This window comes from Macrotis lagotis, chromosome 8 (genome assembly GCF_037893015.1).
Source record: "Macrotis lagotis isolate mMagLag1 chromosome 8, bilby.v1.9.chrom.fasta, whole genome shotgun sequence".
Taxonomy (NCBI): domain Eukaryota; kingdom Metazoa; phylum Chordata; class Mammalia; order Peramelemorphia; family Peramelidae; genus Macrotis; species Macrotis lagotis.
In genome coordinates this window covers 37,754,752-37,773,009 of record NC_133665.1, presented here as the reverse complement: position 1 = coordinate 37,773,009, position 18,258 = coordinate 37,754,752, and the positions used below count along the sequence as shown (strand labels likewise).

Below are 18,258 nucleotides of genomic sequence, written 5' to 3'. Positions count from 1 at the left end.
TGAAGCTAAGGAATTAAATAATTTGTGTAAAGTTCAATATGTGGCACTATATTTCCCAGGTTCTTTCCACTCATTAAGTTAAAAGGACCCCTAAGTTGTTGAAATGGTATTAGGGAAATTTGGGGTAAGATTATAAGAGTTTAGACATTTTAGACTACAGATTATAAGGCTTTTGTCCTCCCTTGACCTCCAAAACATGGAAATGTATATGGTCCTAAGATGTTTATTCTAATCCTGGAACATTTAAAAGGTCTTTTATAAGACTTCTTGGATCTAGTAGGGTTGAAGACACTAGGATTCTTCCCTGAGAATCTTGTCTTTATTTCACTGTAATCTTCTTGTACTCAGAGGTTGGTCTGTCCTCTTGTCCCAGATACAGAGGGACTGTGATTATGAGCTGGGTCTGGGCTATCTCTGTCTTGAATCCATATCCCTAGAGAAGGTTCAGATCTTCTAAGAAAGCAGGTTAAGGTATGGGGTGGTTTTAAATATGGAAACTCCTGGAAACTCAGATTACATCTTCTACCAAGGGTCTGGTCCTTCTGTTTAAAATACTCCTCTCTCATTTTCAACTTTGACTCTTAAAGATCCTGAGTTTCTTTCAGGGTTAAGCCAAAGGCCATTCTTTTGCATGAAGCCTTTCTTGATTTCCTATTCTCCACATCTTCTCACTGCCTTTTCCATCTATACTTTGTGTGTGTGTGTGTGTGTGTGTGTGTGTATATAGATGCACATGTGTCTATACATACATATCCGTATGTGTGTTATTTCCCCCTATAGAATGGAAGCTCCTTGGGTCAAGGACAGGTTCTCTTTTGACTTTGCACCCTCCATTCCTATTACTTAGTAAGTCCTTAATAAATGTGGTTAGGAAATATAACATCTTCTATTAAAGTTTTCAGAAGGAATTATCCAAAAGACACCACTAGAAGGAATAAAGTATTGGTAGCCAGGATTCATCTTCTAAAAGCATCATTTTAAATTAATGATGATAATAATAATATTTCACCCTTACAGAACATTTGACAAATATAGCTGATCCTTTCTAAGAGATTGGTGATGGTGTTTTTGGAATTAGGAAAAAATTCCTTTGAGTCTGAAGAAATAAAAGGGATAAAGGTCTAAGTTGTCTAGATATACAGGTGAATTACATTGAGTTTAAGTTCTTTGCAGGTTAGAGTGTTCTTTTACATATATAAGTAATATCAACCTTATGAGGTAGAACTTTTATGATTCCCATTTTTAGATGAGTAAACTGGGGCTCCAAGTAGTGGTAGAGATGGGAATTCAAGCCCAGGCCTTTCAACTCTGAATTCAACACTCTTGTTAGCATTTCTGACAACAAGGGGGCCCATCCTGTGAAGCCATCAGGAATCCTTTTAGAATTTGGAATGAGTTGGCTTTTCTATGTGGGGGTCAAGTAGCATCATTCCCAATCCAAAAGAGAATTTACCTAAAAATAGTTGAACTTCAATGGACTCTCACTATTTTCCCCCTAAAACAACTTGGAATTCTTCCATTCTCTTTAAGGACAAACCACAAGATGGAAGTGTGCCACCTTCTCTCTCTCTTAAAAAAAAAGGTTTCTTCAATTAGCAGTCCTGTAAATGTTTGAAATACTATTTTTTTGTTTCCTGGACTATAAACCTCCCTTGCTAAGGTTTAAAAGGGCTGGAAATGCCTTTAAGCCATAAATAGGGTGTGATTATCTACTCCAAAACCCCCTCACTGGGTAACCATTGGCAAACTTATGTTTTCATATTTGTAAACTGGTGGTTTTTACACTGTCTTCTACAAAGTTGTTAAAAGGAAAGGATTTTGTAAACCTTTGAACCCTATTAGACTTGGATTATAGTAATAATAATAATTATTATTATTATTGTAATTATATTTATAATAGAAATATAATTACAATAATTATTATTGCAGAAATATTATAGAAATTGTGATAGTAGTAGAAGAAGAAGTAATAGTGATAGTGATAGCAGTAGAAGTAGTAGTAATAGTGGGAGTAGAAATAGTAATAGTGGTAGTAGTAGTAGTAGTAATAGTGATAGTAGTAATAGCAATAGTAGAAGTAGTAGTATTAGTGATAGTAGTAATATTTTTAGGACTTTCAAGTAGTGAATATGTAGGTGTAAGTCATTTTAAAAATTCCTATTATGCCACCTGCAAATCTTTTTTTGCTTGCCAAAGCTAAACTAAATAGTTTCTTTTGTTATTATTTCAGCATCTACATCGTGGGCTTGGTCCTAGAGTGGATTAAAAACAACGGGGGTGCGGCAGCTATGAAGGAACTCAGCCTAATCAAATCCCAAATGATTTATGATATAATTGATGAATCCCAAGGATTCTACGTGTAAGTTGATACAATCTTGTTTTATAGTATTTGTTAATTTAAAAGTGTGTTTATGATGACCACATCATTTATTTGACACTAATTTCATCACTAGCACTAATGTCATTAATGACAAGCATTTTTTAATTAAGTGCCCACAGTCCTCTGGGGGAAAAAGGGATCAATCAATTCCTTCTAAGACTTTCTGGGATGTTACAAAAAATCACCCTTTCCGTTGTTTAGTTCTTTTAACACTTGAAGTTCCATATTTTCTACTGGAGGTGAACTTTTCTGTATTCTTAGGATTTTTTTCCCTTAGAATTCATTAAATTTTTCTACCCATCCTAATTCCTATGCTTGGCACAAAACGCCTTCACAAATAAGTGATTTTGTGGTAAATCAGCATTCATAGTAGAAAAAGAAAAGGGAAGAAAGAACCTATGTACCATACTTATCTATTTGAATGAGGTTTATTGAATGATAATTTTTTTTTCTGTCTATGGAGCCCTGGACCAGGATGGCTTGATACAGTTGTTTTGCTGCCATTGTTAAAGGCATGTCTGACCCTTAGCGACCCTATACTAGGTTTCCTTGGGAAAGATACAAGTGTTTTACCTTTTCCTTTTCCAGTGGATTAAAGCAAACAGATTAAGTGACTGTCCTGGGTCACAGATCTAGTGAGTCCGAGACCAGATTTGAACTTGGATCTTCCTGATTCCAGACCCAGCACTCCCTACACTGAGTTAACTAGCTGCCTCCAAGGCAAACAGAGGTTAAATGACTTGCCCAGCTAGTGATTGTCTGAAGTCACATTTGAACTCAGTACTCTATCCACTGAGTCACCTCATTTCCCCTTCACTACCATCTAAGTTGGAGATAGGGGATTTATTGATTTCCGTATCTGTATCAGACCAGCCTATGGGGAGGAAGGTGGAAATGGAGAGAGGAAGGCAGAGGCTCCAAAAATAGTTTTCTAACTTTCTTGTTTTTCCAGAAAAGAACCCATCTTTAATGTGTATTACTGGTGTTAACAATTTCCTTCAACTTCCTAAGAATTCTAAGGAAGTGAGTGATGAGGAAGCAATGTGTTAATTTATTTCATCCAAGACAAAATTAATATTTTGTGAACACTGTAATTGGTTAATAGTTGAGAGAGGGAGAAAAGTAAATGGATGAGAATCTGATTCAATTCAACCTAGGACTGACTTTGGTCTTTACTCTTTAAGAAGTAATGCTTCCTGTCTGATACTATGAATAAAAGAAATGTGGGTATGATAGCCTCATTACTGCAGAGTAAGAAACAAATAGATATTAGAAGACTTCTCATGGCTTTGACTGGATTCCATGAAACTCTCCCAACCTTCAGAGGCTTGTTTTTATATACTGGTGGCCATGATCTCATAAGATGCTGTGGCATCTTATGCCAAGGATAGGTGAAGGAACACATCCCAGGTTTAGGGTATGGGCAGCTAATACAGAAGACAAAATAGGCTAGTTTTTATTGCCCGTAGATTACATGAAGGGGATTAGAATAATAAACCTGAAAAGGTAAAGGTTAACTTAATCCAGAGCTTTAAATGAGGATCAAGGAGTTTCTTACTCTGCAGTAATGAGGCTATCATGCCCACATTTCTTTTATTCATAGTATCAGACAGGAAGCATTTCTTTTTAAAAAGTAAGACCACTAAACATTTGTGAAAGGAAGATTATGTAAATTGAATCTATAGATATTTGAACAGCTACTTGTCATTTCATGTGTTCCATTGCCAGCAAGCAAAAGTGATCAGTCAAAAAATACTTGTTAACATACCAGCAAATGTATTATTTTCCTAGTATCACTGCTATAGTTGGATTGGATTAAAGGTTATTTTTTTTAAATAAGAGTTTTCTCTTTCCTTCATCATTAATTCTACATTTCTTTCAAGTGCTTGAAGTAATAATGAATGAATAAACAAATGAAGAAGTATTAAGGGCTTATTCTATCTTACTAGATGTTTTCTGAGCACTTGGGATGCAAAAAGAAAAAGTGACAATTTATCTCTCAAGGACTCATTTATTAATTGAGAGAAACAATCCATTAAAAAGGGGAACTCTTTTAGGCTCAGGGGACTTTAGGGTACATTAGCCAGTAAAATGGCAGTGCCCAGTGGTTAGAAAAGCATAATACCTAGGCAGATGGTAAACCCAAAAGACTTTAGAATATAGTGGCAAGGCAGTTGGCAAGGCCTGGTGATTTTCCATCTTTCCAGAAGGATTATTCCTACTTTGGCATTAGCAGCCATATCAGTTTTCCTGCCCAGCTGAACCTAGATAAGATCTTGGTGACTTGAGGGATAAAGGACTGGGAAAAATAGATATCAATTTATTTTTATTTTATAGTTATCACTGTTGTTGTATGGAACATTCTCTTTGCCATTATTATACTCATGAATCTGTAATTTCATTAATTTTTTCACAAGGCAATTGAGGTTAAATGACTTGTCCAAGGTCACATAGCTAAGCAAATATTAAGTGTCTGAGGTCACATTTGAACTCAGGTCTTCCTGACTCCAGGGTTGGTAGTCTATTTACAGCCCACCTAGCTGACCCTGTGATCTCATTAGTAATCACTGGTATTCCTGCCAGTGATATAAAACCCTCCATTCTTGGTCTTCCCATGCTATTTTTGTCCAAGTTTTCTCTTTAGTTTGCTACAGGCACATACTCAAGGATCTGGGAGTTTGCCTTAATTATTTTTTGATGCTGATGCTGCTGATGATAATTTTTTTATGATGCTTGAAACCATAAAGTCAGTTTGCTAACTTTATGTTTAATGTATAGTTATGATTAATTCATGCATAGGCTCTCCAGTTTGTAATAACAATATCATAAAATTCTATGGCACTTTAAGATTTATAAAGCACTTTTAGCATAATAATGCTATAGGGTAGTGAATTTAAATATAATTATTCCACCTTTGAATTTGAGAAGATAACCCACCCACCCCCGAGAGGTTAAAGGATGTATTCTGGCTTCCATGACTAGAAAGGCTCAGACCCAGAAATTCTGAGGCCAAGACCAGTGCTTTTCCATTATACTGTGATTTTATAGATTATCTTCAGCAGATTTTTAATCTGAGTTTGACATCTCCTACTGCAATGTTTCTGGGCTTGCTGTCATCTGATGTGCAGAAAAATGTGGACGAATTTAGCAATTAGTACAATGAAAAACAGTGATGAATTCTGAAACTTTTCTTTTTTTGGGGGGGAAGAAGGATGGAAGGGAATAATCTGTGACAAAACTACTCTTCTTGCCATTAGTTCATATAACAATTGTGTTGTAAAAAATTGTGTTGCAAAAGAGAAAGAACCCTAATTAATATTAAAGAAAACCACCACAGAACTACTTGTGAGTTTCTATTAGCAAAGGGGATAATAATGATAATAATAGAAAGCCTGTCCACAGCATTTCCTTGAAGACGTAACAAAGCTGTATTCTATTCATTTGGCCATCTACCTAGCCTCTTCATAATGGTCAAGTAGACAAGATAACTTGCACAAGTTCAGAAAAGGGAAGAAATAGAAGAGCATGGGAAACAATTGATACAGAGGTAAAGTGAAGGAGGAAAAAATGGAACAAATGCAAAGGAAGCCAAGCTTGTAAGCCAAGAATGCAAGATGCCTCTCACCACTAAAGATGTGTCCTTGAAGAAAACAAAAAAAGCAAACTTATTTTTTTCCTCTAGAACAGCAGTTACAAAGCTAGGGTCTGGGAATTTTTGTTTTTAATATTATGAACTAAATTTCAATATAATTGGTTTCCTTTGCAATAATGTATTTTATGCATTTAAAAGAAAATCATTCTGAGAAGAGGTCCCTACCTCTTCTCTATGTTATCTTCCTCAGTCTAGCTCTTAAGCTCTGCTTTGGGGACAAATTGATTTCCTACAACCAATTGTTTATGAAACTAAATAACCAAATATTTTCACTGACTGTTCTTTATTTAAATGTCCATCAACATTCTAGGTGCTAAGGGGAAATTAAAAGAAGCACAAAATGTCCTTGAAAGGTTTATAAGTGATAAAATTATAGCTTTAGATCTGAGTGAGACCTTAAATGTCATCTGCTCCAACATTTTTCAAATAAAGAAACATAGAGCCAGGAACTGGCAAAGTCCAGTATCTGTAAATGTAGCATTTTTTTTTCTCTGTACCATGTTAACAGACCCATACAAGACAATATATTTTCTGATGTAATGTATGGAATTAATTTAGTAATTTTGAGTTAGGGGAACAATTGTGTTTTGGAGCAAACAGAAGATTTTGTGATGGAGATGGTAAATGAGCTGAATCTTGAAGGATGGATAGGATATACACAGGGATGACAGATGGGGAATTCCAAGAAGGCAATATAGTAAAGTAAATCTAAAGAAGCAGGAAAATTAGACCTAGCCCATGTTGGAGACAAGGTTACTATGGAGCTATTCAAAGTGGACAGTTCATGATGGGTCTCTTGACCATCAATACTCCCCTTCTACCTCCTCCTGGGTCTGATGCTGAATGACCATCTTAGGCATTCAACAGCCTGGACTGGTTTCTCTATAAGTTAGTATACTATAAAGCTTTTGGTGACAAAGCTAGTTAGAAACGGGAACCTAGATCTTACTAGGATCCTTACTACCTATCTATACATCTATAGCTGTTCTCTAAGTGGGAAAAGTTGGGCTCTTAAAATGATGCAATTTCTAATTTTAGTCCCATTATATCCTGAGACCTTTCTATATTTTTGCATTCTTTGCAATAAGACCTAAGGAAGCTATCTATGAATATAAATGTTTTAATCCACTTATGTTTGGATTTGTCTCCTAGTGATAGGGAGTTACCAACTGTAAAGGGCACAGTGGTCATAATAATTGAATCATTGATCTAATTCAATCATGGTATGGTTCTCTGAAAATTTCTCATGGCTCTTACCTTGAAACCCATTCCAGTTTTGTCTCTCAGTCTCTTTGAATTCTCTCCTATACTTTTCCCCTATCCAATACATACACACAGAATAAGATTGTTACTGGAAAGCTCTTATTTTCAAATGCCTGATTTTAGAAGCCCCCCCCCCCCCATGCCATTAAACCTTTCTTATTTCAAAACACCATGCAGTTTTGTGGAAAACAAACTTTTCCTTGTGGTTTTATTTCCTGGATTCCTTTCTCTGCTGCTGTCTTGTTGGACGTATTTTTTTATACATATATTTTTTTAAGGAAATAGACATTTAAAAGGGGAAAAAAACAACTACATATTTCTAAACACATAGGCATAGGTTGAAACTTAATATGTATAGGTTCTGATTCTGGGAAAAGGCAGACATCCTGGGAAAAAATGAAATTTAAACAAGAATAGATAGAGTTAAAGGGGAAGGAAAACTGAATGTCTTTTTTCCATTATGCACCTTAACAGTTTGATCATTCATTCTCTTGGAACTGTCATTTCAGGTGTAGTATATGGGGAAAATCTCATCCTGAGACCTCTAACCTCTTAGAATATCCTTTTCCATTGGATGTCTGTATCTGTACAGTGTTATGCTATGGATCATTTCATTTCAAATAAATTAAACACTAAGCATCTCTTTTCAATTTCTAAGCACTCCTGTCCAAAGAAATCTGATTTATAACACTAATAGTAAATAATAGTTGACGTTTGTTAAGCATTTTGAAATTGGTAAAGCACTTTACATCCTTTATCTTATTGAAACATCACATCAATCCTGTGATATAAGTCCCGTAGACATCATTACCATTTAACAAATGAGGAAACAAACTCATAAGTTAAGTGACTTGGTCAGGGTTACACAATCCTACCAGGTAGAATTCAAATTCACCTGGATGCAAATTCACCTTTCAGTCTCCTATGTCGTGCCATTTTCAAAATACATTTGCAAAATTATTCTTCTTACAAAAACAGATTGTTATTGTTGGTGTTTCCTTAAAATGGTCAGTATTTAACTTCCTGGTTACTTCCCAGTGATCTCTGCATCTTCCTTGAGCTGTTTTGAAACTTTGCTCTTTTCTTTCTGTCTAGGAGACAGTATAGGTAATCTAGCACCCCCCCCCCAAGAGAATGATGGACAAAATGTGCTTCAACCATGAGGTTGAAAATCAGATTTTTGGATAAGATATTTTTCAGGTGCAACCAGTACCCTCTTGCTATTGATTTTTTTGTTGTTGTTGCTTAGGAAAGAGAGGCTACACTCCATTGCAGTGATTAGGGAGTCAATATAGGAGTGATGGATGTTGACTGGCAAGCATAGTTCTCAGGAAACTCACTGAGGAAAAGAATCCCAGTTAGGCTGTTATTTCTAGATTACTTAGTAACCTTGGCAATTGTTCATGGACCAGAATGGAGGCTCTTTTGTATGCCCATGATGCCCTTGAATTTTTTCTACTGCCCAATTAACATAGCTCAAACTTTTTCAAGTCATTTTTATAGAAATTCCTCTGTACCAGGTTTTTGCTAAGGATTGTGGGACCAGAACCTAGAATATAGCAGGAGCTATGTGAAGAGTCTATTTCTCTAATCTAAATTACAATTGCACTAATTTATATTTTGAAACTGTCTCTCAGGAATCAGTTTTTTTAAAATTTACTGATGTCTCTTGGTTTTGAATCACCTTTAGTTCCTAATGGATTCCTCCTTTTCCTTCATAGAAAATCTCCTAAAACAAAGAATAAAGACAGAAAAAATTGGCAAAATAAAAAATAGTGCAAAAATCTAATATATAAATGTAAGACTTTTTATTATATATGTTTTATATGTATATGCATATTAACATACATATAGAGTGAAATATATAACGTACTTATAGATAGCATATACAGAGTGGGTGTATATACATTTATATGCTTTATATACATTCACACATATATGATGTTTCAAATAAGATCATGGTGATGCCATGACAAGTACATGAATTGAATTTTAGGGAGGGGGGGGTTGTAAGTCACCAGCCTCACTTTCTTCTCCAGAACTATCTGGACCAGTGGCCAAATATGAATCAGGACAACTGGAGATGTCCTCTGTAGGGCAATCAGGGTTAAATGACCTGCCCAAGGTCACACAGCTACTAAATATCAAATATTTGAAGCTGGATTTGAACTCCCATCCTCCTGACCCCAAGGCCAGTGCTCTGTTCTACACCCATAATTTCTTACCTCTGTAAAAAAGCAGGACAGTGTACCATCTCACATTCAGAAATCAATTGAAAGAATTGCAAATGCTTATCCCCAAGAAGAGATTTGATAAGAGTTGCCTCACTGCTGTCTTCAAATGTTTAAATGGTTGTCTTATGGAAAACAAGTCTTATTCTTGTTGTATCCAGAGGTTAGAAGTGGAACTAGAAAGGGTGAAATTATGTCAACTTTTAAAGAAAGAATTTAATAATTATTAGGTACTGAATTTCCCCTTATTGATAGTGTTCAAGTTGGAGTTGGATGACCATTTCTTGATGATATTCTCAAGAGGATTCAAGTTTCTGGTAGGGGTTATATTAAATGACTCCTCAGGTTATTTCTAATTTTCATATTCTTTGATCTTTTTGCTTCCTGAGGTATTTTTTCTTTATAATGGAAATTAGCTTGGGATGGATGTGCTCACCTCTTATTCCCTGACAGGTTTTTCCATATATCATCTTATATATTTCTGGGGGAACTTTACTGAGGAAAAGGATTTACAGTGAGGTCATTATTAGTAATTTCTAAATGAACTTGGCACTCATTAGTAAGAGGGAAAGATGGGCCTCCAAGTGCATGATTCCCATGAGTTCATATCATTACGTTGTTCAAATAGTCCAAAGTCATCCCAATCCGGATGTTAGAGGAATGCTGAGCACCAAATTTCCTGTTTTCTGATTCTCATCTTATTGAGATAGGGCAGATCATGTAATTCTCCCACTTTTTCAGCTAGAAGTTCCCCTGGGATGCTGCTTTTTTCTTTACACTTACCCCCTATTGTTCTTGCCTGGATATTTCAGGGAGTTTAAACACATTATTCAGAGATGAATGGAACTACTTGGCATTAGCTCTTGGGAATTTGAGACACAAACATCAGTAATACATTGAGCAAAAGTTACTGAAGTAGATTAAAAACTTATTCAGGGGCAGCTAGGTGGCACAGGAGATAGGCCTGGAGTCAGAAGGACCTGAGTTCAGTTAATTACCTAGCTGTGTGACCTTGAATAAATCACTTAACCTCATTCCTTGCAAAAAAGCAGAAAACTAACCCCCACCAAAACCCCAAACTTATTCAAGCCAAGAGAAGGCACCCTACCCAAAGTAGAAAGACTCATTTGCCATCTTTATTCTGTAACAATAATGAGGGCTATTTTTATTGTTTTTGCTGTTCACACACCTGAAGGATAGTGTCTGAGTTAAACTGTTCCTTTTGGTGGAGTCATAGGATCATAGATTTTAAGCTGAAAATGACCTCAATGGTCATTACATCTAAACCCCTCATTTTCCAGATGAGGAAACTGAAGTTTAGAGCTTGCCCAGAATTATACAACTAGTAAACATACATAAGTCCCAGGTTTTTTGTTTTGGTCTTTACAAGGGAAGAGATAATATTGAGTAGGGTCTATGTTTAGAGCCATGTTTATGGCTGTCAAACCTTCCCAGCCCAACTTCCTGTCCCAATCTAATAAAAAATGTGTTGAATTCTGCCTCTTGAGACCATTATATTTCTGTGAAGAAGCAGGTAGCAACTTTTCTCATATGTCCTCTGGAGACCTGATTGATCTTAAACTGATCAGTATTATTAAATCTTCCAATGTTAATTCCATTGATATTGTACAAAAGGTTCTCCTGGTTCTGTTCACTCTGCCTCTGCATCAGTTCACAAAGGTCTATCCAGGTTTATATCATTTTTCATGGTGCAATAGTTTTCTATTAAATTCATATACCATATTTGTTTAGCCATTCTCCAACTGATAGCCATCATGTTAACTTTCCAGTGCTTTGCTTTCACAAAAAAGAGTTCTTATAAATATTTTTGGATATATGGATCCATTTTCTTTCTTTCACCTTTTGTGAGTATAAGCCTAGTATTTCTGGTTGACTTTCGTTGGATAGTTTCAGGATGGCTGGACTAATTAACAGTTTCACCAACAGTGCATCAGTATCCTTTTCTGCCCAATTATAAAGTTAGTAGCTTAAAAGTCATAGGGATAATAACAACAGTCCAGAAAATGTTGTCTTATTAAATCCAAAGGAATGCTGAGCAGCTAATTTACTATTTTTATGATTTCTCTAGTTTCCCTAATCTGACAATTAATTTCAAAATCTCTAATCTTTTAACCTTAGAATACTGGAGTTTGTATCTCCTTATGTGACTAGGTACCTTGGGGAATCCTACCCAGAGAGCAGGCTAGTTTCCAATTCTCTAGAGCAGAATATACTATTTCCTGCCCCCCCCCCCCATCTCTGGGTCATGACTATAGTGGCTAATGGTTAAGACCAGAAGTATTTTTAACATATATTTTAGTATGGAAAACAGTAAACAACAAGGGGGTGTCTGGAAGAGCCATCTTCACAACTCCAGAAGATCACTGATCTAATTAACATAGATATTCCTATGAATATAGATCAAGACCTCTTAGTCCATGATTTCATATAGCCCTACCTCTCAGAATTGTCACTGGACTTATACATACATACATAATATACATATATGTGTGTATATATATATACACACACACATATAAATAAATGTACATGCACACACATAAGTATGTAATCTCATTATACCTTAAAGTGCCATATAAATGATAGCTATTATTATTAATCATAATTTTTGGAGGCAATTAGGTGGCACAGTAGACAGAGTTTGACAGTTAGGCAAGCTTGAGTTAAAATACTGCCTCAAATATTTATTAGCTGTATGACCTTAGACGAGTCACTTTGACCTTACTATATTTTTGTTTCCTCTTTTGTAAAATGGGAATAATATATCAAATCACTCTTAAGGTTGTGATGATTAAATGAGATAATATTGTAAACCTTAAATAGATTCTTGTGTTACTTCATAATGATGTTTGTCCTTCATTTTCAAAGAAGACCATAATATCAGGGAGGTGATGCCCTGACAAGCATGTGAACTGGATTTGAGTGAGGGAGTGTTGTGTTAAGTCACCAGTCTCACTTTCTCCTCCAGAGACTTTCCCTGTCCAATGGCCAAAGACGATCCTAGATGTGAGACAATCAGGGTTAAGTGACTTGCCTAAGTTCACACAGCTAGTAAATGGCTAGTATCTGAGGTCAGATGAAATCAGATTCTCCTGACTTCAGGACCAACACTCTACCCATCACAGTTAGATGGTGCAGTGAATAAAGTGTTGACTCTGAAATCAGGAGTAATTGATTTCCTTTATATTGCTAAGATTTAAATAGTAAAAACTAAAGCAAAAACCCTGTATATATGCTATCTGGTTCAATTCTCATAACCACTCTGCAAAGCAGTTTATAGTATATAATGTAATAGATGAGGAAACTGAGTCAGGGAGCAGTTACGTCTTCCCAAGAGTCACACTACTAGTTATGTATCTGAGACAGGATTTGATTCAGGGTTTTCTTAACTCCAAGATCAGTACTTTGTATCCATTGTGACATGTACTCCTGTAGAAATAGCGAATTTTGGCAGAGAAAAACCGTAAACACCAATTTTCAACATGGTAACTGTTACTTTTTTCAAACTAAGATGTGCATTTAATTGCTGAACATCAAGACCAGAACTAGTACATTGCATTTTCCCAGCAGTAGAATGTCTTAACAGCATAGCTGTGGTGTTTTTAATTTAAATGTCAGCTGTGAAATAACCTAGCGTCCCCTGGAAAAGAAGGGACAGAAATTCAAGTCCAAAGCTTGTTTCAAGGTATTTGGTTATTCCCTTTAGTATCTATTCTGCCTTAAAGGTGTACACTTGACTCCTATTAACTTTCATAGGAATTATATATGTGCCTCTAGGGAGAGTATAACTTTTAATGGGAACTTCCCTTCCACTGTTTTTATTTGCAGTTTAATTTTAATGAATCCCACCTAGCAGAGACTTCAAATAAAATAGAATGTGCTTCTGCTTAAAAATAAATAAATAAGCAAATGAATGATTGCATACTACATCTAGGTTTGTCTTTCCAGAACAGAGATTTAGGTTCATTCTTATATCTCAATAGTATTCTCAGTTGCTCATTTTCAAAATCAGAACCCAAGAACCAATGGTAATTTTTTTTCTCCCTTAGGCAAGAGTTACCAGTTCTCACAAAGATTTCTCCATATCCATTGAGCACCTTCCAGCCAAGTATGGCATTTATTGCTATTTAGATGATAGAATGTCTTTTAGATTTCATGTACTACTAGTTGTCCCTGGTCTGCATTCACAAAATTTTATGGTGATATATCAGATTTCTCTAAGAGATATTTTGCCATCTTGCCTACCAAGCTTCCTTCCACATCTGGTCATGAATTCAGATGAAGCAGAGAAATTTCATACTGTAGTAGAAAGGACCCAGGAGCACTGCCCTTCTCTTGCCTCATGGCATCTCCTCTTTTCCATGATCCTTTAAGTCTTTCCAGTGATGGCTCAGTGATAATATCAGCCAGTTCTTTTAGGACAAGAAGATTTTATCTGGTTTTATCTGGTTTAGGGGATTCAAGTAATACCTCTGCTATCTCCCTGTTTGCTGGTTATCATTGTTCTGTCCACCTCAAATGGAGGTCTTTTCCCTTTCTTGATTCTCCCTTTTTCCTCCTGTTTTAGTTTAAAAACAAAAAGCCCCCTAAACAAGCCCTTTTTGTTGTCCCTAATTTTTAAAATAAACTTTGGCTTATTTTGTTCTTTGGCATTTCTGACAGTATTTTTATTTCATCCATGCCATAGTAATATTAATTCTCTTTTGGCTGGCCTTGATTCTATCTCTAAATTTCTCTTTAAATTTTAATTTGGTTTGGGAGTTCCTTGTGCATTTGTATCTGTGTTGTTGTAGGGGAATGGTAACCAGTCAGGAATCTATGATCAGTGAAGTCATAAAAATGGTGAATAGATCCAAAGGGTGGTCAATCAAATTAACTGTAGTATTGATTTAATTTCTGAATGCAGAGCAAGAGGTAGAAAAGGGGGTTAGGAATGATACCTGATCTCCTGTAGGACAAATGGCAAGATGACTCAAGGGGGCAGTTGGATGGGTAGATTAGAGGTGAGATATGATCTAGTTTGAAGCTGACTAGACAGAGTATACCCCATTCTGCTTCATCATGAGACCTTTCTTAGGTGAAACACTGAAACACAAAATTTTAGTTTAAATTTTATTTTAATCTTAAAGTTTATTACTTATTCTAAGTACCTTACAGTAACTGCTGACAAAATGCCCCCTACTGGGCCTGCTATACAAAAGTGCCCCCTGTTGAGTCTGATATAATGAATAGATGAAGTTTGTGATAATTAGGATTATTTTCATTTAAGCAGTTTTGTAAGCTGAAGCCTTGAAAAAAAATTTTGTTCTCTCTTGTAGATTAATCATGATTCTTATGATCTCATTTACACTATTCATTTACTTCCTACACCCTTTCTTCATAGATTGTACAAAGAGAAATCTCAACTCAGACCAGACCTAATTATTGGAGATTTTAAGTTAGTGGAGTCCAAAATAATGATGTTTTCTTAAGAAAGTCTGATATTCTTGGGGTGGCTAGGTTGCACAGTGGATAGAGCACTGGCCCTGGAGTCAGGAGTACCTGAGTTCAAATCTGGCCTCAGACACTTAATATAATTACCTAGGCGTGGCCTTGGGCAAGCCACTTCACCCCATTGCCTTGCAAAAAAAAAAAATCTAAAAAAAAAGTCTGATATTCTGATGTCATTATTGTTATCCCTATCCTGGCTTTGACTGATGAGCGTTCATAGTAGCTAATTGATTGATGGATTTGCTATTTCCTCATATCACCTTTTCTTGTGTTCCTGCCATCTCTCCCCAACTAGATTGTTAAATGTCTCAAGAGCAATATCTTACATGCAGAAAGATTTCAAGGAATAATTTGTTGGTAATACTCTACATATTCGAGAACAGATACTTGAACCAATGCAGTGTTTTTCAGATGCCCAGTGGAAAAACAGAACAGAAGTAAAATGAACATCCCTTTCCGCATTGGTAATTCTAAGGGAGATGAGCATCTGGAAAAGAAGTTTCTGGAGAAAGCTCTTGAACTTAATATGATCTCTTTGAAGGGACATAGGTAAGTATAATAACTCAAAAGTTTGGGGTAGAGATTTGGCTTAGTCTTTGCAGGAAAAAGTAAAAGTTACTTGAATTGGATAACCAGGGACCTGTCCTTCAGTGGTTTTTTATTTTTTTAAGAATATCAACTATATAACTTACAGAGAAAGAACTATCACCATAGAAATGATACAGCCTTATTTTTTATTTTTCTTGTGGAATGTGGAATTGATCTCATGTATCTTTGAAATGTATGTAAAATGTGTATTGTAACCTGAAATTATGGATAAAAAAACTGCAACTTTAGCAGGTAATGCTGTGCGGTGCAGTACTTTTCCTCCCCAAAGACTCAACTTCCTCATAAATATTAGTGGTAGTAGACAGTTCAAATCTAGAATTATTAGGAAACTAACTGAACATGCGCAGAGATCACTACTGTTATATGTAAAAAGACTTAAGGAAGATGATACTTTTGGAGGAAGGGTTTAGACTTTTATTGCTCCAGAGGTCAAAAATCTATGACCAGTGAATGGGAGCCATAGGGAGATATATTTCTTTAATTAGAACTGTCTCACTATGGAACTGGCTACTGCATTGCGTTGCAAGTTCTTCATCAATAGAAGTGAAAGCTAGATGACCATGAAAATTTCATTTCCTATATTGTGTAAAAAGACTGGATTTTGATAGCTTTGAAAGGGCTGTTCCTATTCTGATTCCAATCTTGAAAATGTCCTACAGAAAAAGGTGAATGAAAAGTAGTGTATTCAGTAAATTTGTCTAATGTATGGCTGTTAAACATTTTCCCTTTGACTTCTTCAGGTCTGTTGGAGGAATTCGTGCTTCTCTGTACAATGCAGTTACCACGGAGGATGTTCAGAAGCTGGCTGCATTTATGAAGACTTTTATGGAAATGCATAGGCTGTGAATTCTTTGGTGCCAGTTTATATACTGCCTACATAAAAACAGGCAGCCTATTAAAAATACATATTGTGGTATACATAGCTATGAGCACTTAACAAATTAAATTATTTTCCTTATAAACAAATCTACTGTAACTCTTTAACAAAAATAACAAAACTGTTACAATATAGCCAAGGACAGCCCCCCATCTTCACTCTGACTAGTACTGTAAAATTTTTAAAGCTATACTTCCTACGTTTTATTTGAAGTTCAATTTCTTCCTTCGCAGTTGCTTTTTTCCCCTTGCTAAATCACAGTTTGCAAATTTGACTGTGTGTTTTATTCAGCTTTTTGAATAACCTGGCTTCTATAGGCACCTAATCAATGATAGATGGGGCTCAACGCTTCCCAGAATGCCAAGGATACTCTAGACCAGGGTCAGCAAATTATATACCAAATCTGAACTCCTCCTTTTTTACAGCAGGCTAGTTAAGAATGATTTTTTTTTTGCATTTTTAAATACAATAAAACTTTATCTTAAAATAGAAGAGCCATTCTTAGCTTACGGATTGTACAGAAACAGGCTTCTAGCAGGCCAGACTTGTCCTATAGGCCATAGTTGTGTAGATTGATGTCCTGGGATGTTCTTATGGTTTGCTTCCATTTATTTAGGTACAAACTTGATAGCTGCTTATAAACTCAGAGACTGAAGGCACAGGCAAACCATGAATCTTCCTTTGTATTGTTTTGTATAATCTCTTTAAGAGACAAAACTGATTAAGACTATTTCTATTAAGGTCTACTTTTAATATCATATGCTATTTTTTCTATGCATTTATATTTCAAGTAACAGTTCTTTGTACTCTTATAATCATAGTTATATAAAAATCCTTACTCAGTAAATTAACAAGGGATTGTGGTGTGGGCTTTTTTCCTTTTTTCTTTTATTTTCCTGCTCTTTTCAAACAGGAATATTATTATTTTCCTCTATTTTTCCCCTAAAATTCCCTAAATTTTTCCCTAAAAATTTTCTAAATATTTTCCCTAAAGTTTCTTATTAAGTTCAAAACAATGCCTTTATTAAAATACCCTAAACTTTTATTCCCTTGGCTGTTGGCTTTTCTCTGCTGATGGATCAGTATTCTTACCTATTGGGGAATGCCTGGTAAAGAACCCTTTCCCCATTTCTTTTGTCTGCATTGATCAGTATGTGATACTGAAGACAATAAACCACATTAAGAGCACTAAAAGTTGTCTCTCATGTCTTTCATTTCCTGTTTTATTTAACACTGAATATTCTTTATAAGTTTTGATTAGAAGGCATAAATAAAATAACTAAACATCTGGGGGTACTGAGATCCAGTCTAAGACATTTTTCAGATCCAGTCTAAGACATTTTCCAGCTCTGTGACCTGAGAAAAGTTGTTTAACTTCATTTGCTTCAGTTTCCACAGCTGTAAAAATGACTCATCCATTTTACATCCATTAATCATAAACCTCCTTGGATTGTTCTAAGGAGCCAATGAGATAATTTTCTGAAGTACTTTTGCACTTAAAGCATTGTATAAAAGTTAGTCAAAATACGATCTCTGATAAAGGCAAAATGATCTTTTAAAATCATACTTATTTCCAGGTAATTTTCCTGTTGTTCATCTAGAAAACCTTCTCTTGTAATATAGAAAAATAGCCAGGTCCATTACCAGTACTGTCTGTATCTCAAAGAGATCATAAAAAAGAAAAAGAACCCACCTTATAAAAATATTTATAATAGCCCTTTTTTGGTGGCAAAGA

General features: G+C 35.5%; 1 protein-coding gene across 1 annotated transcript in view; it reads left to right on the top strand.

Annotated features, from left to right (window-relative positions):
- Positions 1 to 17,717, top strand: part of PSAT1 (phosphoserine aminotransferase 1) — a 33,087-nt gene extending 15,370 nt beyond the window's left edge. Inside the window, exons 7-9 of the mRNA XM_074196696.1 lie at positions 2,231 to 2,359; positions 15,449 to 15,586; positions 16,387 to 17,717. Coding sequence (XP_074052797.1) covers positions 2,231 to 2,359; positions 15,449 to 15,586; positions 16,387 to 16,492 — 373 coding nt within the window. The 3' untranslated portion in view covers positions 16,493 to 17,717. The remainder of the gene's footprint in view (positions 1 to 2,230; positions 2,360 to 15,448; positions 15,587 to 16,386) is intronic.
- The last annotated feature ends 541 nt before the right edge of the window (positions 17,718 to 18,258 follow it).